Raw genomic sequence first — 23,235 nt, forward strand, 5'->3', positions numbered from 1 at the left:
ATATAGTGAAAAGTTTGCTGTACATATTTAATGAATAAACAAAAAAAAACTGTTTTTAGACTGGGTTTCTAGACTGTTCAGATAGACCTGGGGCCCATTTCTCGAACAGTATTAGTCTAACATTATTAGTGTGTTGCCATAGTAATAAACGACTTGACAGTCCGTGGACTAATAATATTAGTCTAATACCGTTCGAGAAACGGGCCCCTGGTGTTAGTAGTAGTCTAAATTCGAGTTTAAGTATTCGAGGGTAAGCCTAAATTTGAAGAACAAGACTTATTTTTACGAAATTCAGGGCATAAAAAACTTTCAAGTCTTTAAGTCACGACTAGTCCTTCATTGAGTAAATTTCAAGTGCTCAGAAAAGGACTCGGGCATCTAAATAAAAACTTAAACAATTTTGTAGGTTTTATCTAAACAACTGGATATAAAATAGGCGTTAACAGAAAATAAAATTAGGAAGTGCATTTTGATCCAAACTATTCTAGAATAAACGTAAATATATGTGTGGAATATAAATCTACAGCCTCATAATTACGTATAAAAGTGGGTACTTAGTTCCTCGCAATCTACTCGCAGGTAAATTTCTTAGTTCCTCGCGTTCCTCATTAGACCTGTACAGAGTTCCATCACAGTTTGAGCTCATGTAATTAATACCGCAGCTCATATTGCAGTCTTCTTATTGCCATCTTACTAAGCAAGTAACCAGTATAGCGTGAGTTCGAAATGCGTAAGAACTAGGTGCAAGCGGAGATCTTGCTTACACTGGTCGCTTCAGGCGATAAGTACTACAGCCAATGCATGTGAGCCCTCTTGGTAACTATTTCTAACTGTTGATGAAAAAGGGCCAATTAATGTAACATACTACTCAGCTGCCCGCGAATACGTCCATGTAGAACACTCATTTAAACTTCCACGATTTTTACACATTACTATTTATGAAAACGGGAATAATAATATAGTGTAAGTAGATATTAATTATTATATTAATAGTGTAAGTAGATATTAATTATTATTTATTATTATTAGGAGCCTGTAATGTCCCACTGCTGGGCAAAGGCCTCCCCCCACTTTTTCCAGTCTTCCCGATCCTGTGCAGTCTCTGGCCATTCCTTTAAAAAGGAGTCTAGCTCGTCTCGCCATCGCCGACGTGGTTTGCCAACTCCTCGTTTTGAGCTGGGCTGCCACTCTGTGGCGATCTTGGCCCACAGCTCACTCGGTATTCGGCAGACATGACCAGCCCAGTCCCACTTCAGCTTGGCCGCTTTCCGAGCTACATCGACTACTTAAGTTAAGATATTAATTGAGTTTTAAAATTACCTCCGTCGTGATGAGCCGATGAGGTCACGAGAAGGCTGGTTAAAGTTGTCATGAATATGCTGCGCGAGTTTTTCGTACTGTCCGCACGAGAAGCGTAAATAGGTAATAATAGTACGTGTAGATTTTTTTCTTAAACTTTAAAGGGTCGCATTTCGAAACTTTCTTTCTTAGTAAAGCTCTACAACGTTTATATTTCAACTAGCTATCAGTTTACAATATTTAATTCTAAATATATTTTTACCTACACTGCTAGCGATATCTCATCACTACGAAATACTGGTGTGTAAATATGGATAAAGTCGAATCGTCCTCCTCATCTAAATTCTAAACCATTATTTGTTAGGGCAATCGTTTGAATAATGCATCATATCAATCGTACATCTTCATAACTAACCACCTGGGCTCACCTGACCAAGATCGCACTAATGCCAAGATAAATATGAAATATGAGCGAGTATTCGCAGATAAAAATGGCGGATTGATTTACTGAGGTCCGGCCGGAGACCCGGATTGCCGGGTTCCGGCGTCAGCCAATCCGATTGGGAGTTATTTTATTTTGAGATTATGTTTTGAAATTCGGACGGCCCGGATTTTGGAATTCAATACATATTATTTGCTCGTCTGTAATAATAAGTAATAATTTAATTTTATTTGATACTGTAACAATTATTATTACCATAAATATAGGTACAGTCAGCTGCAGAGAAAAGATACCACTGCTGCATAGAAGTTTGTATGCAAAGGTGCTAAATTAATAATATTGCAGACTGTACATCAGAGCAACAATAAACACAGGGACAAACGGAAAGTGCATGAATGATTTCGAAAGAAACTTCAATAGTTCTGTTGATTCAAGCAAAATACTCTGATTGGTAAACCAGCAAGTGGCAGGTTCGAATCTTACTATTTAATAATCAACCAATTTGTAATTTTACGTTCTATTAAAATGCTTGGTATAAAATTAGTTTATTGGTCGGTTATCTTTTGAACAGTCCAGTTTAGAAGCAATCAGTGAAATTTACAGAATCAATGTTTTATACCATACAAAATGTTTGAGCATGATTTCAATTGGATTTCCACGAAAAAAACAAACGAGTACCTATTACTAAGTATCGTATCGGATGGATTCAATCATGCACTCGAGTTTCCCATAGCAACCGAACAGCGAATCAAACATTGATTTCGTTGAAAACTAATTAAATATTCACCCAGTACGTGTCTGCGATAGAAATTGTTAAAAATATTGTGAAATTCTCGCTTTTATCCGAGCATTTGTGAAAAATGTCGAACGCGGGGCGAATACGATTCGCGTGGCTCAATCAGTGGCGGCGAATAGTCACAGTCAAAATAGGAAATCAGTAGATAGATACAGTTTACACATTTTAGAAAAAGGTCACTTCTGTGGCGAATACAATAAAAGTTAACGACTTTGTTTTTCTTATTTGATTCACAAGTTACTTGTGTGAAGAACAGTACTGATAAAAAATATCCCGTCTCTAATGGTACAGCGTAAAAAATTGCTTTGATTCCCTTACCTTCGCGCATATTATAAAATGTGCACGACTATAAAGTTTCCGCCTATTACGCCGTATACTTCTTTTTGATAAGTGTTTTATTTGATACCCAAAATCATACTTCATACCTACAGAGCTTATTGTTTTAGGAGAGGACGGTTCGTCCTAAATTAAATAATTTGTAATTATAATGTTGCATAACTTAATATTTTAATTATTGTGTTATAGGAACAAAAAGTTAAGGCTTTAAGGCGAGGTATGCCCGGGGAAAATTTTCAGATTCTGTCAAATTACCCCATTTCACACACAAGCACACTTCACGCACACTACCTCACTTTACTGGGACAGGTCAGTGACCCAAGCTGTTTTTTTTAAGATGCAGATGAGAGCATTTTGAGTTTAGTTTGGCCTTTTTAGAGGAACATGAACTGTAAAAGCGTTCCATTGAAAGAAGAAAGAGAAACAATACATTTTATCTTGCTTTCCTTGTCTGTTAATGTCAAACGTGACGTACTTAAATGTAAATAATCTAATTCATTTGATTGTTGTTGAGATGCGCATTGCGCATACTAAATAAACCGAATAAATACGGAAGTCTTCAGATGTAGGTAATACGTTATTTAGGTACCAACTGTATTCTGTCCGGCTTTCGATAAGGCGCAAAATCAATTCAATGACAATTTCAATGAACTCATAATTATGTGTATTCCGATGATGTTATTAGTATATAACTTACCTTAGCTTCAAATTGTATACACTATTATTTAGTTATTAATACAGTCACCTGCAATAATATGTTACACAACGAAAGACCTCAATAATATCTGACACGACCTTATTTGTAGAGCCATAAGAGCGTGTCACATATTCTTGCGGCCTTCAAAGAGATAGATATCTACACCTTTGGGTTCAATTGGCGTAAAGGACAGTTTGACGAAAATGAGTTATACAGTTTTTTTCAGAATTCTAAGCGTTCTGCATAGTTAAAATTTCGATACCTCGAGAAAAGTTGCTTTTACGACCCAATTTTTACACTATGAGCTTGCAAAAACAGCTTAGCTCAAGGGGCGTAAATGACCAGTTAGTTATAAATTATAAGTTCAAAGATAGTATCGTAAAGGTTATTAATTACACAATAATCAAATTAATTAACAAAATTATAATAAAAACAATATAAGTACGTATATTAAAATTAAAATCAATAACAATAAGTAAAAAATATAATATTAACAATTAAAACTAATAATACATAAAAACAGTCAGTTAGACACCCTGTGCAGCTCATCCCAGTGTAGCTGGAAAGGGCCGTCTAGGCGCTCTGCCACCGTCTGAAGGAGGCTATTCGGGCTGCCGCGCAGGCGCCTCACCAAGGACGCAACGCGCTTGCGCATTATGGCATGGAAGCCATCCGTACGTCTCTCGCAAAACATCCCCGATGCACTGCAATGGCGCGGCAGCCCCAACAGCATCCTAAAGCTATTAATATATTGGATGCGTAGGGCGCTGAGAGCCCGTTTAGTGTAGTTGATCCATAGGCTGCAGTTAATTTGTGGCTTAGTAGTTTTTAGTACATTACCGTAACTTGACCCCCTAGGAAACTATTGATACTGGATAGGAATGGAATCGATTGGCATCCAAAAATAGCACGTGAAAAATAAAAGTTTTCATTGTCATACAAATTGTCTGGGAAAAGTTTTCCTCGCTTTTTGGAATTTTTCTAGCCGGATTTTTTCTCTGATTGCATACAAGCTTTTGATTCTCAATAGGAATGGGATCGATTGTCATCAAAAAAAGGTTTGTCAAAAATTTCCTTTTTCTCGCACCCTGTATGTGTTTTCCAAAATCTGTAAAAGCCAATCTTCATTAATTTGAAATCGAAGAAAGGTCTTCTAAGACCGTTTCCTCGTAGCAGCACGGGATCTGGTAGCTGCCCTCACTGACCTAAAAAGAAAATCCACCCTGTATAAGGCGGCTAGCATTAAGCACTGGGATATTTAGTTTACCGTCTTCATTAACATGACTACCGTGACTAGTAACTAATACACCCCGAATTTGGAATAAAATAGTCTGAGAATGTCACTTACGACCCCCTACTAAACAAGATACACTAAATTACCAAAAAATGTATGGATGTAAAAGACATTCATAGTGTTTTTGACCAATTGTAAAGGACATTGAGTAACTTCTTTCGTATTTAATTCATACAATGACCGCTAATTCAGGGTAAAGTTACTAAAATTTTGAGTACTTTTCTAATACACATCAAAAATGTAGCTTCATAAAAAACAAAAATATTATATAAATATCAACATTTAAAAAAAAATCGCTGTTTTTCGCGTCTTATGAAAACTAAAATTTTGTCCTTTACGCCAACTGAACCCAAAGGTATCGATACTATTCCAGGTGACTGTACCTAGCTAATAAGAAAAAATTGCATGCTTCTACAAGTGAACTGTACGCATCCAGAATTACTGTCCACCTATCCATCACTACATTTTGCAAATAAACATTTCTTTATCTTTATTAATAAATAAAGTCCTGGCAGGGTGGAAATTGGTGGGTGGAAAATAGGTACTATTATCAAAATTTTAATGTAGGTAAATTGTATTTTATACATGTAGAAATGTAACCTACCTACTTACTTACTGTATATATTAGGATTGCACATAAATTTGATATACATAGAATGTTGCACTATGCGGGGACTGATTTAGCTACGGTGTAAGCAGTACGGTACCGCTTTTTACACGACTGCCCAAACAAAAAGAGTGTATTGTTTTCAGCGTTCATGTTTGTATGTATTTATTACTAAAGTAAAAAGTAAACTAATCTGAAAAAAAATCTTAAAATTACGCAAACATTGTATATGCATTTATTTGGTACCTAGTAAATTTGTATAATACTGTTTATATGTATCCAAACAACCACAAACACAAACCACTGCGGTCTGGTTTGGCTTGTAAGCCTCGTAGGTAAGTATATCTCGGTCTCAAAAGCCGCAAAAACTCGCTAGGACTGAGGCTAGACCATAGCCGCTTATTTTTTCTTGATTTCATGAAGGTTTGCAGAACAGCATGTAACCGCAACAAAATAGGCCGTAAAAATGTCGTCATATAAAGCTGTAGTACCACGTTCCCGACTATCGGGTCGTCCGGCCTGGGAACGAAATCATAAAATACCCGATAGTCGGGTTATCGGCACTGAATGTTAATAGGTAATATTTGAAGAACAAAAGTTCTCTAACATAAATACAAAATCACAAAATTGTCATCTGTCATCACAGTTCATTGACGTACAGAAGTCACGTAGGAACGTTTTTAAAATGACGCTATATTAATACCAGCATAATGAAAATTAATTCCAATCAGTAAAAATGTGTCTTCAAACTTTTTTCATTTTAAGCGGGATTTCAAGGAGCAAATTACTTAAATGATATTGTAATCGTATTGTTTTAAGATAGTTTACTGCGTTTTTCAACCATTATGCCCCGTAAATAACAGCAAATCAAATTTAAAATGAGACTCGAGCTCCACCCTATTTCTAGCTATTTACCCTATTTCTTTTAATACAAACTGTCTACTGGTATACTTTTTCGTATACGTACATGATTTATTTGTCAAGAGTAAGCTGTCATGGAGCTCCAAAGCGCGATGCGTCCGCCTTCGTCCGAGGCCAGCGGCCATCTGAATCAAAGAAGTTGCGTGCACGGGACCGCTGATATCATGTCTTTGAATATATTTATTTAATGTTCATTTAAAAAAAAAAGGAATCACTGAGTTCCATCAAGAATAAGATTGCGCGTTATTAGAAGCAAATTTCATATCTTTATCTTTTGTGCCAAAATTGTTACGAATATTTCAAGTCCGTTTTAGACCTATGTTCGTGATTGTTTTCTATCGAGCGAAAGTCAAAAACTTAGGGTTCGAATCGTTGAGTTCCCTAGAAAAAGGCCTCAAGATTGCTTATACAACTCATGGCAGCTGTACGGTGATCCAAAAAAGCGCTACGAATATTTTAAAACTCCGTTTTCTGAACTCACTTCACCTTAAGTTAACTTTAATAATAACTCGCTCAAAGAACTCTAGGGGTACAGCGAGGAAATGCTTCCAGCATCTACGGCACCATGCCGCAGGCGCAGATGAAATTTTTTAGTATTTTATTTTAAGGTTAGTGTTATTTATTTTTAGATTTAGCTTTTAAGTTTTATAGTTTAGTTATCTTGATTAATAAACTTTCTATTGTAATATTAGTTACTGAAAGCCCATCAAAAGCACACTTTTGGCACATAGGTTTGTCTGTCGTCTGTCACAAGTGTTACCACAGACATTGTATTAAACGGGAGAACAAAATTTTTAGCATAAAATGTGTTGAATAATAATTTACTTTTATGTGTTACCTTGTCCTACGTACCTAAAGATTCATCACATCCTTTTATAATTCATCGGAAAGCTTCAAGAAGTAGCAGCGAAGCAGGCTTCAGGTAATGTTTTATTCATTTCGTCACCTTTATAAGTAAGAATGGCGTTTTAGATCATGAGTAGGTAACCAAATTGGAGACATGAATATCAACTTTTATAATAAAAAATATCTGGGAGACCAAGCTTTGCTCGGAAAACGTATAAAAACTCGAAAATTAGCATTTTCCCTGAGATAAGACCTAGCTAGATCGATTTTTCGCCCCCGAAAACCCCCATATAGCAAATTTCATCGAAATCGTTAGAGCCGTTTCCGATATCCCCGAAATATATATATAAATAAATAAATAAACAAGAATTGCTCGTTTAAAAGTACAAGATTGTGCTGAAAGTTAACCTACTGTCATAAAACCACTATGGCATACTTGCCGACGTGATGCCAATAACTGGCTTTTATAGGAGGTAGATATTTAAAGCTACCGGCATTGCCCTAATAATAGCTCCACCGGAGTGATTAATGACCATCGCCCGTATAACGGTTTAGTATGTACGATATTAACTCTTTTCAAAGATAAGCGTTAAACGTTCTATTTGATGTGGGGTTTGAAAAGGGTTTTAGTAAATTAGATGTGCCTGTGATTTACCTATCTGAAAGAATAGTTGATCCTTACAAGATAATGTTCGATTAGAAACTACATATTATATATATAGAATTGGCCTGTAATTATAACATATATGTTATACTCTCCTCTCATGCATGAGAGGAGGCCTGTGCCCAGCAGTGGGACGTATATAGGCTGAATCATTATAATATTATGTTATACTTATAGGCCAATTCGAACATACACTGAGATTAGAATCATCAAAATGATAACTCAATGATGGCATTTAGTTATCGCGCTTCTCGCTTACGCCAATACACGTACGGACAAGTACAAGCGAAATGCACGATAACGGAATGCCATCATTTAGATGTCATTCTGAGCCCGTACCATAGTGTCAAAACTGACATAAACGCTTTCCAGAACGTAATTTACTTTCTATACATCTCGTTTGCACTAATATGCGAGTACGAGCGAGATGCATAGAAAGTAAATTACGTTCTCAACGGCGTTTATGTCAGTGTCAAACTGGTGGTAGTGGTACTGATGTCAGTGAGTGTACGTTATAATGGGGTTGGCCGGTCGAAGTATTTAGCAGATGGCGCCATCATAGCTTGCCCTGTCAATCCCTAGAATTGTGTAATTTTTTTTGTTTTTTTAATGCCTCGGATGCCTGCTTAAGCCAAATCTCATAGAAAAAGGGGCACTCTATGATGGCGCCATCTATGACAGTTGCCAACCCCATTACTCTAACATACTTAATGGACCTCTAGAATCCATACATTTAGTAACAAAAAAATAATAAAACTTCATTTTATAATAGACGTCCCTCGGAAAAGCAGTAAAATTTAAAATATTTTATACTTGTAACATTTTTCCGTACCTGAGAAGACAACAACGCTTAATCTCAATTTCCGTTAAACCAATTATGTATCCTTGTCATAAATAAAACCTTAAGTTCAAGAATTATACACAATTTGCTTGATATATTTGATTAGTAATTCACTTAGCCGCGATTGCTTGTATGGGAGTCTTTGCAGTTCATTGAACTTCGGCGAAAACAAAATGAAATGAAAATTATAGTTTAACTTATTGGCTGTTAGCAGCCACTGTGCCAACTCGCGTCTTATGCATCTTTCACTTCCACCCCTGGAGCATTATAGCTCTAAAGACTCCTCTCTGGACGGCCAATGAAGACAAGCCAGGGCCGAGAGTCCTGCGGGTCCCCTTGGGGTCTACCCGACCGACGAAGACACGCCGGAGACGGAGACCCTGACCGACTCTCTGGAGCACTCTGGAGTACAACTAAAAAATGACTTGCGCTAGAACTGTCCTGGTACAGGCGTCCGAAACTTCGCTTTCTGTAGAAAGTGTTCACCGATTATAGTAAAGAAGTTTAGAATTTTAAAATTCTATATACACATGTATCTGATTATTTTAAACAAGGCAAAAATGTACACATAGATTTAACGTTGTCGTACAAAGTAATCGGCGGAGCGAGAGCTTAGCGACGTCCTAGCGGCTTCCGTGTCACGCACACCTTGTATAACGTTACGTTACCGCGCTATCAGACATACGGCTTGAGTACATACCAGGGATGTCGCGAATATCCGCATCCGCATCCGCAACCGCGGAACTTCCGCATGATTTTCAACATCCGCATCTGCATCCGCATCCGCATAAAATCGATGCGGATTTAATGCGGATGCGGATGTGGAACAGGTCGGTACAGGAACGTCTTAGCATTGGCGTAAGTGCTAGACTGCTAGGTAATTTAGTCATTAACCAAAAAAACCTATTAGAAATGAGCAGTCAAGCGTGAGTGGGACTTAATGTACGGAACCCTTGGAACGCGAGTCCGACTCGCACTTGGCCGGTTTTTTGAAATAAAAATGACTAAAATGTAATATTTGACGTTTTTTATGGTACTATCTTGACATCCGCACCCGCATCCGCATCCGCGGATGTGAGCCTTTAAAAATCCGCATCCGCATCCGCATCCGCATGTCAAAAAATCGGCATCCGTAACATCCCTGGTACATACACTTCTTTAAGAGGAAAGGGGGTGGCCGCTACTCCATACAAACGTAGTCCCCATTTTCCTCTCTGAATATTGACATTATGGAAAATATTTTTAGATATTTTGATGTATGTTAACCATAGCTATGCCCTTACGTTTGATTTTATCTCTCTCTCTTTCTCTCTAAATATCAACACTAGTCCAAACAGCGGATCTCAACCTCAGAGGACCTACTGCGAACCACGTTCGACGTGTTGCCTCTCTGTCGCACTTGCAAATTCGTACGTAAGTGAGACAGGGAGGCAACACGTTCGCGGTCTGCCCTCAGAGCTCGTAACTACGAATTCAATTATAACCCGACTTTAATGAGAACTTGACGTGAACGAAACAAGCTCTCTCAACGCCATTTAAAAGTCAATAATAGATTAAGATTTTAATTACTTACCGTTAGTAACCGCTATGAAAAAGTTGATTACCTCACGGTTAAAAGTAATACTCGGTGATTATGGTGCTTGAAATATAATTAAGTGGACTGAAATAGAGTACCTAAATAGAACAGAAGTTTCGTTATTTTACATCGGAAGGCGGAAAATTAGTGTATGGTGTGGTGTATTTTATTTGTTGCCGGTTCCATATTGGGATACTCTCCTCCAATTGAGCGGGGATTTACATCTTCTCGAGGCAGAGGTTAGAGCCGGTGCTATTTGACGTTCATAAGCGCATTATAATAATATATGACTACTTGAATAAACTATCTTTTATCTTATCTTTATCTTTATTAACCGGGCACCTAGGAAGCTTAATACTTGCAACTTTAGTCACAGAATAAATAATAGTACTAGGTAATGACTAGGTACAAAAGATTCGCTCTCTAACAAAACGCGTCTATTACGACAGATATGACCACTAGGTGGCGTAAGTGCGAGCAGGCGTCTCCGTTCCGTAGCGGTACGCGCGGTTGCAACTACGTTAAAAGCAACTAGTGTCAAAAGTGACGTTTCTACAAACTAAAACGTCACTTTTGACACTTTTTGACACTGACATATCGTTTCTATATCTAATATTTGACGTATCTTAAAGTTCTAATATGGCTGTAGGGCTAGACACCAAAATTGGTCTGGGCCGCATGTACTTGTAGCGAAGCGACGAAATCGCGAAGTGAGCCACGTCCTGCGGGCTCAGCACGGATCCATTTTTATCCACTATCACTAAGCCCGTCACTTTCGCACTTACGTACTTGTTAGAACGTGACAGGCATGGTGATAAATGATAAAAATGCGACCGTGCTACTAGGGCTGCTTTAGGTAGGTATTGACGTAACCAGGGATCGGAACCGGTTTTTTGCAAAAACATAGAAATAACCATATTTTTCGAATTATTTTATAGGTACTCGAAATGTAGCACTCAGTTGTGTTTTTAGGTTACGACTACGTATTATTAGATTGCCCAATTAGAAATGAAGTAATTAGCAAAGAACAAAAAAATACCGTATCCGTTCCCATACAAAAAATACCAGTATCCGATCCCTGGACGTAACGTGTCCACTGCTGACCCTTTTATTTCTTCATTTCATTTTTGTAACGGAAGACAAAGAATGATATAAATTACTAAACGTTGACATCTAAAGCATTCACATCCCTTACAGAAAAAATAGAACCACTGTTTCTGAATAAAAACTCTTTTTCATTTCAAAAAATGTATTCTTCTTTCCAGTTTCGACGTACGCGGCCGCTCCTTCAACAAGGCGCTGCAATGGTCCGACCCGAACGCGTTCGGTCCCCGCGCGTACTTCGCGACGGTGGCGCGCCCGGCGGCACTCACGCTCGACACTGTACAACTGGACGATGAAGGCATATATCGCTGCCGTGTCGACTTCAAGAACTCACCAACGAGGAACTTCCAGATACGGCTGTCTGTTATTGGTAAGTTTTTTATATCTTCTTCCCTACTTAAGATCGCTCTTTTGCGGAAAGACTCTTTGTTTCTTCAACAATTGAACTTTGCAACTTGAAAGTACTACCAAAAAAATTGGATTGCACCCGCACTGTGCCGGGGTCCAATTTCCTGCTTTTCAAATCTGTATATGTGGATACAAGTTGTATTACTTTATTAATTTTCTTGTATACGTTTTTAAATATGTCCATGGGTATTACAGTTTAATTAGTTAATTATGTAACATATTTAATGAAATTAAATATTTTTTTTAATAATTCTGCAGATACTAGTATAGACAATCCAGCTTTATAAACTATTCGTATCGGAAAAAGTTGACTTTATGTCCTGTTGTATGACCAAATCCAAAATCTAAGTGCACCTTAAACTGACGGTACAGAAAATGTTCCATGAAACAATAAATACGGAGCTTCTACTCTTAAAATAACCTGTTTACTAAACGGGGTGAGAAAGGGCGCATAACTTAACATCTTAATACGACTGTCATATTTCTCACGGCTCCCATAAACTATAATTTTCCCGAGTGTTTGTTAAAGTTTTCATTGTAACCTCGTCATTATAAATTAAATTGTAGGTCGCGCTATTGTGATAGTCCTCTTTAAATAGCTGGCGACGAAGCAAGGACACAACCTCCATTAACATTCAACACAGCCGCTTGGATATTCTGAAAATTCCGATTCAGCTTTTTATTTTGCTTTAATAGTCGAGGCCTACATTTTCAGCGGAAATTTAAAATAACCAGTGTGGAATCCATTGGGAATTTTAATAATATTTTTTTAGTTACTATTTCTAAAACCGCAATCCCTCTGTATTCATTATGAAACATTTCAATCAAATAATAGAAAATAGATGTGCTTATTAATTTCAAAATGCTATTAAAATCTGTGTTTTAATAGTTCTTTGTCGAGTATAAAGAGAAAATACAAAGAAAAGTAATCAGATTAGATTATTAATTCAGAAAATAAATGTTTACGTGTAAAACAATGTTAGAACTTGACATCTCTGTATAAACTGATTTATTTTGAAGCAAGCTAAAATAACAGAATAAATGTAAGTAAGTAGTTAAGTAGTATTTTCTGGAAAATTACCGTCAAGTTTACTAAATACTATCAAAATTGCTAGCTGAACACAGAAATATTACACAAAAACACTCATAACAAGGCACACTTAACGAGTTAAATCGTTCCGCAGATAACTTTCCCAAGCCCGCAATGCCAGTACGGACCAGCTGCTCACATTCTCACACTGAAAAACTTTAGCGCAAAATGTCTGCCCTATGCTGAAAATTTATAAGCGAACCTTATCTAAAAAGCCAGTCTTTCAACGGCTCTCGCCGCGCGAGCGATGCAAAACAAAGCTTTGAATTTCGCTCCTTTGAATTTCGGTAAGGAAAATGAGAGGTTACACACGGCCGTCCCATCAAAGAAGCCCAGAGTGGTGTTATTACAATAATGTACGGCGATACCACGTGTAGAGGCTTTTAGTCCAGAGTGCGAGATCCTTAAACGTGTTAGTCTGCGAACGAAAACATATTTTTCTCGTAACTCACTTAATGATCGGGACGATGACGTGGCCAAAGGATAGTGCTTGAATATAATTATAGTAGATAAACTTATAGCAAGATTCAATGATGTTGCTAAATACATGTATATTAGGTACTAGCTTCTGCCCGTGACTTCGTCTGCGATGATGATGATGATGATTGACTGATAAAACCTACCCTATGGCCTTTCTCGGGGCCCAAACTATATCCATATTCCATACCAAGTTTTGTGTAAATCGGTACAGCGGTTTAAGCGTGAATAGGTAGGAAATAGATAGGCATACTTTCGCATTAAGGCGTCATCCATTAATTACATCACACGAATTTGAAGATTTTTTGACCCCTCCCCCCTCCTTGTCACACCTGGTCACACCTCCCCCCATAGTGTTTCTTAACATCCCTCCCCCCCCCTAAACGTGTGACGTAATTCATGGATGAGCCCTAGTATGGATTACCAACGACATATAATATATTATATTTAGATCGTAATTTGAATCATTGAAAGATCCAACGAAATAAAACCGCGGTAGCGTGTCCAGCCAAGTTCAAAGAAAAAGGAACTGGCGACGCAGCAACCGTGTGTAATATTATATAATAATTCATAGATTTTAAACCACATTTATTTAGAATATTTAACAGCGCGTGACGTTTAATAGCAGAGACACTAAAACCCCGAAGAAAAGTTCTACAACTCACATCCTCTGGCATTAGCATCTAAATCAGTGTGAGCTCGTGACCTAAAGAAGTGCAGGAAACTAGAGGCACAAAATATACCTAATAAATTTACCCCGCCACAAGGCGAACTTTGTCGTGTACTCCTAGAATTCCCTGTACAGTCAAGCGAATAAAGTACGAAGCTCAAACTTTCTAAAACATATGGAAATATAGGTAAATTTATAGAATACTAACAATTTATGTTGTTAAAATGTTACACTATAGATTTAGAGTCGTCTAGTGTAGATCTGTGATTAGGTAAAGGTATTACTGCGAATTAAAAAATAACACTACTAAGTTTTAATCGGCAAAAAAATCTTTTTTTGTGTGCGCTTAAGTTTGGTTAGATCATATTTAATAGCACGCCATTCATATCATAAAAACCTGATGGTAGCTAGTACTTAAATGACTAATATTATTCGATTATAAATTTGAACGCGCATATTATCTAATTTTATAATCAGAACAAATTGACATTAAAATAAATGTATAAATACCCTGGCCCGAGAGTCCTGTTTTTTTTAAATATTTTATAAACACGAATCGTTTGTGTTCTGTTTATAGACTAATATGTTGAAAAGTTTAAATTGCATGTCCCTGCCGCCACACGTTTATTTTGTGAAAACATTTTAATCATCGTATGTTTTGTCACAACTTTTATGAGGTTAACAAAATATGCGTTTAGAAATTGTACGTTATACTTTTTTAATTAGGAAACAGACATTTTAATTTTTTCACATTCACGTTTTCGTATGCTCTTTTGAAACAGTACTTATAGAGTCTGTTCGGAAAGAGAAGAGTCGTGGAATGTATTGGGCCCCATAAATTCCACAACTCTTCTCTTTCCGCACAGACTGTAACAACTTGTTATTATGTCACCTAATTTCAACACAAGATTATCAAAGAAACTAACTTACAAATGTTTAGTTAGTAGTTAGTTTGTAAGTATGACTGACTGTATGTATGTCTTTTTAATTGTATTTGAACCTGTCTTTTACTGCAATACATATTTACTGCTAAACTATTAATACTAAAATTATAAAAAAAAAATATATTTATAATCCTTACTTACAAACTAACACACAGCATGTAATAAACCGTCACAAATTGTTTACAAATTGCCTCAACCCAACTGTGTTCCCATCAAGTATTTTACTACCTCTACCGTGTTACAGTCGATGCATAATTCAGGAGGCATAATTTTAACTGTAGTCTGAGCTATGCGATTTATAGCCACATCAAACGTAAGGCTTCCTTTCTACTGTGGTTTGGATGAGCTGGTATTGGTTTACATGTGGTTGTAAAGAAAAAATATAAAATGAACATGCTCGTATGTGCACGGATCGACTACCGGCATTTTTTTTTCAAGAAAACGGTATAACATTTCGATTTCTGCGATAAGAATGTGTTCGTTTTTTTGAAGTGAAAACTTCTTTAGCGGCGCTGTGCACTTTTTGAGGCGGGGAAAAAATGTTAAACTCGCGACAGGTCACGTGACCGTAAAATGGACACGTGACCTGATCGAAAAACTGTTACAATGTCATTGAGTTTTCACTTCTGCCGGCACTCCCGGAGTGCAACCCGTTTTTTTTTTTTCAGTTCTATATACCGGACACTAAATTAACACTGAGAACGTACACCTGGGGCCCGTTTCTCAAAAGCTTGTAACTTGTAATACAAGTGGAAGTCCCTTTCTAATACAAGCTGTCAAAAAGTGACATCCGCTTGTATAACAAGTTACAAGCTTCTGAGAAACGGGCCCCTGTAAACTACTTCCGGCGAGTTCAGAATTCTCTGTACAAATAATAGGCGGATAACAAATCCAGATCAAATTTATAAACTGTTATTACAATCACTATACGCCTTCAGGTGTATTCGTTGTCATTAATTATATTATAACATTTAAAACTAGAAGGAAAAGAGTCAACGGCAACAAGAGTAACATCAACCAAGGACGCAATTCACGGAGAGCGGTTATGAAAACATTTTTTTTTGTTCACTTTTACGAGGGCTGGCTGGTAAGTCTCCGAAATGAAAGATTAAAAAAAATATAATTAAAAAAGTAATAATGTCATTCTAACCTCTTGGCTTTTACGTTAATGCGGAAGCAATATCAAGTTTTTATAATATAAATAATAATATATTAAAGCGACCTAAAGAAAAACTGTATTCATTTTCGTGAAAATGGAAAAATCGGAAGTGCGTGCGGTAATTAAGTTTTATGTTTTGAAAGGCAAAACTGCAACACAAATTAAAACCAAACTGGATCGCGTTTTAGGATCTTCTTCGCCTTCTTTAAGCACAGTTCACACTTGGGTTGTCGACTTCAGACGTGGTCGGCAGAGCTGTACAGATGCTCCCCGCAGCGGACGGCCCAATGAGGTAACGACTCCGGAAATTATCAACAAAGTAAAAAAAATTGTATTGGATGATCGCCGTGTGAAGTTGGTGGAAATAGCAGAGATGGTAAACATTTCAAAAGAACGTGTTTTTAACATTTTGCACCAACACTTGGAAATGAACAAGCTCTGTGCTCGTTGGGTGCCGCGTCTCTTAACAGACGAGCAAAAACTAACCCGCAAGGATGTTTCGACGGAGTGTTTGAAGAAGTACAGGCATAATCCTAACGAGTTTTTACGTCGCTACATAACGGTTGACGAGACGAGGATCCACCACTACACGCCTGAGACAAAAGAACAGTCTAGGCAGTGGACAAATCGGGGTGAACCTGCCCCTAAGAAAGCAAAAGTGGTTTTGTCAGCCGGTAAAGTAATGGCAACCGTATTTTGGGATTCCAAAGGACTGGTTTTCGTGGATTACCTTCAAAAGGGAAGAACCATTAACGCCCAATATTATGCTGATCTGCTACAAAACCTCGATAACGCAATCAAAGAGAAAAGGCCTCATTTAAATAAGAAAAAAATTTTACTCCATCAGGATAACGCCCCTGTTCACACGGCTAAAATTGCAATGGCTAAAATCGAAGATTTGCACTACGAATTGTTACCTCATCCCCCGTATTCACCAGATTTGGCCCCTTGCGACTTCCATTTGTTCCCAAATCTCAAAAAGTGGCTAGGCGGACAAAAATTTTCGTCGAACTCTGAAGTCATAGAAGCTGTTAATAGGTATTTTGAGGGACTCGAAGAATCGTTTTTTAGAAATGGGATAATAGCCTTGGAGAAACGTTGGGCCAAGTGCGTGGACTCAGAAGGGACCTACGTTGAAAAATAAAATATAACATTTATATATATTGTCTTATTTCTGTGCCGTTTCGGAAACTTATCATCCCGCCCTCGTATCCATTTCCACTTCAGTGTGAACGATGCTCGAGTTCAACAAACTATTGAACGTAAGGTTTTACCGTGTTTCCAACATGCTACGTATCTATCCCATTTTTATGTGTTGTGTAACTGTTGGCGACAAAACGGCTATCGCTAAATTGCTAATCTAATTGGCTACTTTTCTACTAGTCAAATCAGCTTCTTTTTTAGAACTGTCAAAACGATTTTTTAATATGGAATTTATATGAAAACGTGTGTAGTGACGTCACGGTCAACTCACCTACTTTTTATATTTCAATCCAATTTATTAAATAGAAATAGTATTTAAAAATAACTGCTATCTATGTTTTTCTAATAATTATCTGGTGCTTTATTTCGCGCACGGTGTGGAATAATTTATTTTAAGTAGAGGAAAGTACCTAATTTTGAGTTTAAATTGTTTTTACCGTCTTTAAAACCATTAGATATTGTTAAAATGTCTGTAATGTGTATTAAGGGTTACTTTTAGTATTGTAATGTCAATAAAGCCTAATAGCTGAGAATTGTAGATCTCGAGAACTCTTGGTTTCGCCATTTTGAAAAAAATATCAGACTAAAAAAAATATAATATCGAACTTACCGCGGTATTCGGAAAACAAGATCCGTTCTAGACTAGAGAACGATACGATACGTACTAGATACGTTGTAGTTTAGATTTCAACTAGTTCTCTTTTGCAGGTCCATTCGGGCAACAAATGTCACTTTGACGCTAAAATATCGTAATAATATGTTGTGAAAATCGTTCAAGAGTATCTCCAGAATCGCGGAAATGTCAAATTTGACAGGCTAGATCTTAAAAATATCGTTGTCGTATCTTGGTGATGTCTAATAGACATCTAATAGATGTCTAGTTCAAAATCCGAATCGGGCCCTTAGTCACAAACTTTAATGGGAATCGGTTGAATAATAGAGGAGAAAAACCGGATAAGTAAGGCATTTTTATCTAAGCTGCAACGAAGATGTTTCACTTGCGCTTTGCGTTCGCTGAGTCAATGATAAATATGTAAATATGTATTCGAACCGTTGATATGTGACGTTTTCGACCACATTGCCGGTTGTCGATTAAAGTTGATTTCAACTTGAAGCTATATGGAAATAACGCCTTATATGTAATATGGCAATTAGCCAGTTTCAATGTTTAGCAGTAACGCTTTGGTTTACTGCGACATTAACGCATATTGCTTGTGTCAGCGATAACTACACATGTATAAATTAGGTATCTACAGTAATAAACGTGTGAACTTCATAACCTACTCTTGAGTCTATTACTACACACTATCTCCTCTCCCGATTCCACTCTTCGATATAACTATAAGTATAGTTATTTGATTGACAACCGACAATACGTACCATTTTGATTGAGAGTGACACAAATATTGACTGTTTGATATCAATAAATATCTACTTAATTGGATCCGTGGCTCACATTAATTTCATAACATACTCTGCAAAGCTAATTATAATATGATTTGTAGAACATGAAATTACCATAACTAACCGGTCACGCGCGGTTATTACGAGTAAATTAGTGTTTGAACATGAAGTCTATATTTATAAACTGCTTCTAGTACTTTTGTAAAGATTTGAAACACACTTTAAAATACAAGTAACGTTATGTACGTAAATTTGTAAACTACTCCGTCCAAGTCAAAAACCAACACAACTCATCGAATTCAAGTCGCCAAATTTATGATTTGTACCTATTTCGTGGCACTTTCTCCTTTTTAGGGTTCCGTAGCAAAATGGCAAAAAACGGAACCCTTATAGATTCGTCATGTCTGTCTGTCTGTCTGTCTGTCTGTCTGTCTGTCCGTCTGTCCGTCTGTCTGTCCGTCCGTATGTCACAGCCACTTTTCTCCGAAACTATAAGAACTATACTGTTGAAACTTAGTAAGTAGATGTATTCTGTGAACCGCATTAAGATTTTCACACAAAAATAGAAAAAAAACGATAAATTTTTGGGGTTCCCCATACTTCGAACTGAAACTCAAAAAAAATTTTTTCATCAAACCCATACGTGTGGGGTATCTATGGATAGGTCTTCAAAAATGATATTGAGGTTTCTAATCTCATTTTTTTCTAAACTGAATAGTTTGCGCGAGAGACACTTCCAAAGTGGTAAAATGTGTGTCCCCCCCCCCTGTAACTTCTAAAATAAGAGAATGATAAAACTAAAAAAAATATATGATGTACATTACCATGTAAACTTCCACCGAAAATTGGTTTGAACGAGATCTAGTAAGTAGTTTTTTTTTATACGTCTTAAATCGCCTAAATACGGAACCCTTCATGGACGAGTCCGACTTGCACTTGGCCGCTTTTTTATATTTCTCTGCTTGTATAATTTTCTTTTTTTTTGTGTTTCTGCTCACGAATAAAAATATTTCTATTCTATTCTATTTATTTTTAAAAATAGCGTCACACAAGTCCAATTCAATTATCAAGTTTCTGAAGCTTGTCACTGATAGGATATATTATCGATGCTTTAAAGTATTAACTTACAACCAACGCTATTCGCAATTTTCTTGATGTCAAATATGATGACCACTTGAGTATTATATAGGTACCTATACATTGAATACATTGAATGTTAGTATGTCTCACAACAGTTTAAATCCGAGGTACCTATGCATTACAATTTTCATAAATCAGTATCGAATCCCCTTGCAATACCGCCACAATACCGTTTTAAATGCAGAATCGCGTATCCGACCGTTTTACGAGTACATCGAGCAGTTCATTTCTTATAAGCAAAATCGATACCCGCTCAGCAGCTTGCCGCCAAGTTGTTTCATTAAATTCAAATTTCGTGTTGTACTTATTAATTCAGCGAAGCGTTCTCCCCGCACGTCGGGACTTGGCTGCTTTTTATATTCTTGTCGTATCCACGTCGGGTGGAAGTTTTCCCGAATTCCGATGCTGTCGGAAGGGGTTTCGCGATATGAGATTGCGATAATTGACAAGTTTTATTGTGTGAGAGAGAACGGATGTTTGCTTCTCTTTTTCTTCCTGCTTTCAGCGAGCAATAAGGCTTTGTCGTAAACAACTGTTGGCTTACTGAGGGGCTTTCTGCTTGGTGTTGAAGCTTGAAGGACGATACGCAAGCTACGAGAGATTTATGGCGTTTGCTTTATGAAAAAAAGTGCTTTACTTCAAGAATTATTATAATAATAAAGTCTACATAATAATTATGTAGTTGGAAATAAAATACTCTTTTTCTTTGATGTTATTTTACGTGCAGATTAACTTATGCGGTATCTTGATGCGTATCTAGAATACAGCACGAGAAAATGTAAGATAATTTTACGAAAATATTTAAGACTCCGGTCTTTTAGTCTCCGAATAAAGTACTTAATGTCTGTCTTTAATGCTATTTCTAAGCTACATTAAATTACAAATACGAAAGTTAATGTAGGAACACAAGATATCAACATGGGACTATGGGACATAGACGTATCGTAACATAAAAGCAAAGTTGAGTGCTAAACCGATTATATTACAACAATTAAGTTACCAAGTTCATGTTTAGACGTTCTCGTAAAGTTCCCTAAATAATCACATTTCTCAGAGCTCCAACTTGGCCCGTCTGTTATGTATGGGATGCGCCAAACTCACATAATGAAGGAAACTGATACTTTACTTCTACCTTCGCTTAATGATTGCTCATTAATATCACAATGCTTGCTTGTCGTTAGATGCGTTAATAATGATGAATAATGATGATAATACAATATTGCATCCTTAGTATAGCTTGATTATGAAGTTCCTTTCTTTTTAAAGATTTAGAGGCTACATACAATATTACCGTGCATAGGTATACATTGCAATCTTAAGTGCCGAAATGTAAAAAGAGAAACTATATAAAGGTGATGTCTACATTTTTGTCTATCACTTTATATTAGCCGTTCGTACCTATTGTTTTAACTAATTTTAATAATTTCAACCAAACTTATGTCTGAGCCGAAGCACGCCGAAATATTTGTAAACTCGTTTAGAAGTCAAGGATAATTCTTCAGGCATTCTTCAGATACTGGAAGGGAAATGTGTGGAACGCCGGGTTTTGCGCAAAACGGGCCATTGTGCCACAGCCTACTTTCACTGAAGTTTGACGTGTATCTTGATCGCGGCTCTGCTATGAGTGATGAAGGCTAGCCTTGAATGCATATATCTATATTCATTCATATTATATATGCATTTATTCCTGACTTACGGATATTCTCTATTTATTTAAATATAGCTAGTATATCTATCTATAGTGTCCGTTATACATATCGTCGTCTAGTACCCACACCATAAGCCTTATTGAGCTTATAAGTGGTTACTATGCGACTAGATCGATTTGTTAAGATTGGCCCATAATATTTATTTGGGTCTCTATTGTTTCCCAAATAGTTTTAAGTAATAATGTATTCTTTGCCCGCATTATCGTTAGTCATAATTCACTTGGTTCAGAAACGCGTCAGTTTCAGGACTTTCAGGATTGCCATAAAACAAACCTAACCTAACCTATCTATAGGATAACCTTTCGAAAAGTTAACGGTTTCAGTTTTAAACACAACAACCAAACAACCTATACAAGACAAACTATACATTATGTCTTAAAACTTTATGGGAAACAAAGGGAGTTTATTTATTTATTTATTATCATCAAATCATCCTGGCGTGATCCCGGCTTAGTTAGTTAGTTAGTTAGTGTTTCTGGGCATTTTCCGCAAATCGACAACCATTGTGCCTATTTTGCGTGAAACGAGGTAGCGCTACTCTAACCACCCCAGCTCCTCCATGAAACCTAGCAGTGTTTTCAGGTTGCTGACTGCCTCTTTTAGTGTGCTCGGAGTTCCTAGGTATTTGTTCCTGTATGTTTCTACCTGTTTGCAGTCTAGGAGTATGTGTTTTGTTGTTTCCTCTTCTTCCATGCATGCTCTGCACAAGGGGCTGTCCGTTTTACCCATATTGTGTAGGGCTTATCACCGCGGGGGTGATCCCGGCTTATCACCGCGGCTAATCATAGCTTGGAGTCCACTCTGCAACTAGGCCCAAGATTTGGCTTATGTTCCTGTTTTTTACGAAAGCGACTGCCATCTCACCTCCCAACCCTGAGAGAAACTAGGCTTATTTGGATACAACGTATAAATTCTTCATCACGTCTAGTCATTTCTGATCACGTTCACAACGTATAGATTCCATACGAGCATCGATCAAACAAGCTAGCAAACTTGTTCAAGTAAGTTACGCGCAAGTAGCTGAATCATAAAGCTAGCTTGTTTAAACAATATGACGTATAGGTGTGTACGATTCCTTGGTGCGGCGCGGCGTCGACGCCATGACTTACGATCGAGCTACACCCACTTAACTGTTACATATTGCTTCGCTTAACTCAAAACCGGCTGAGAAAGAATTACGTTCGGAAGTGCGCTGCAGGCCGCGGATGTTCGTACGCCAACGCAGATACATTATACGCCGGGCCGTATAAATTGCACGTAGTGATGTGCCGTGGGAATACCGTCGTAAGCCTGGGAATAATTTCAGATACGTTTACCCTAAATACAATTATGGTCGCGATAGGGTTGATGTAACATACTTGTATTTAAATGGTTCATCTAACAAAACGTTATGTGGGGGGGTGTCGTGGTGACGTGCTTGCGACCCCGTTGCACCCCCCTTACGGCATAGACGGAAACGCCGCAGGGGTTTTAGTGGGTATTCTTCTCCCCTCCCTCTGACTAGCAGAGGGAGTTACGGGAGGAGGGAGTCCCACATATCACCCCCCAATGGGCGTCCCCAGCCCGGGGATGAATGCATAAACGCATTTCCCCTGCGACAAAAAAAAA

At 37.4% G+C, this 23,235-nt stretch overlaps 1 protein-coding gene across 2 annotated transcripts in view; it reads left to right on the plus strand.

Moving 5' to 3' along the window:
- Window positions 1–23,235, plus strand: part of LOC134655966 (neural cell adhesion molecule 1-like) — a 133,219-nt gene that overhangs the window by 23,109 nt on the left and 86,875 nt on the right. For both annotated transcript variants that reach the window (XM_063511480.1, XM_063511481.1), the window contains exon 3: window positions 11,585–11,793. In XM_063511480.1, the coding sequence (XP_063367550.1) occupies window positions 11,585–11,793 (209 nt within the window). The remainder of the gene's footprint in view (window positions 1–11,584; window positions 11,794–23,235) is intronic.

Source organism: Cydia amplana, chromosome 17 (assembly GCF_948474715.1).
Source record: "Cydia amplana chromosome 17, ilCydAmpl1.1, whole genome shotgun sequence".
NCBI classification, from domain to species: domain Eukaryota; kingdom Metazoa; phylum Arthropoda; class Insecta; order Lepidoptera; family Tortricidae; genus Cydia; species Cydia amplana.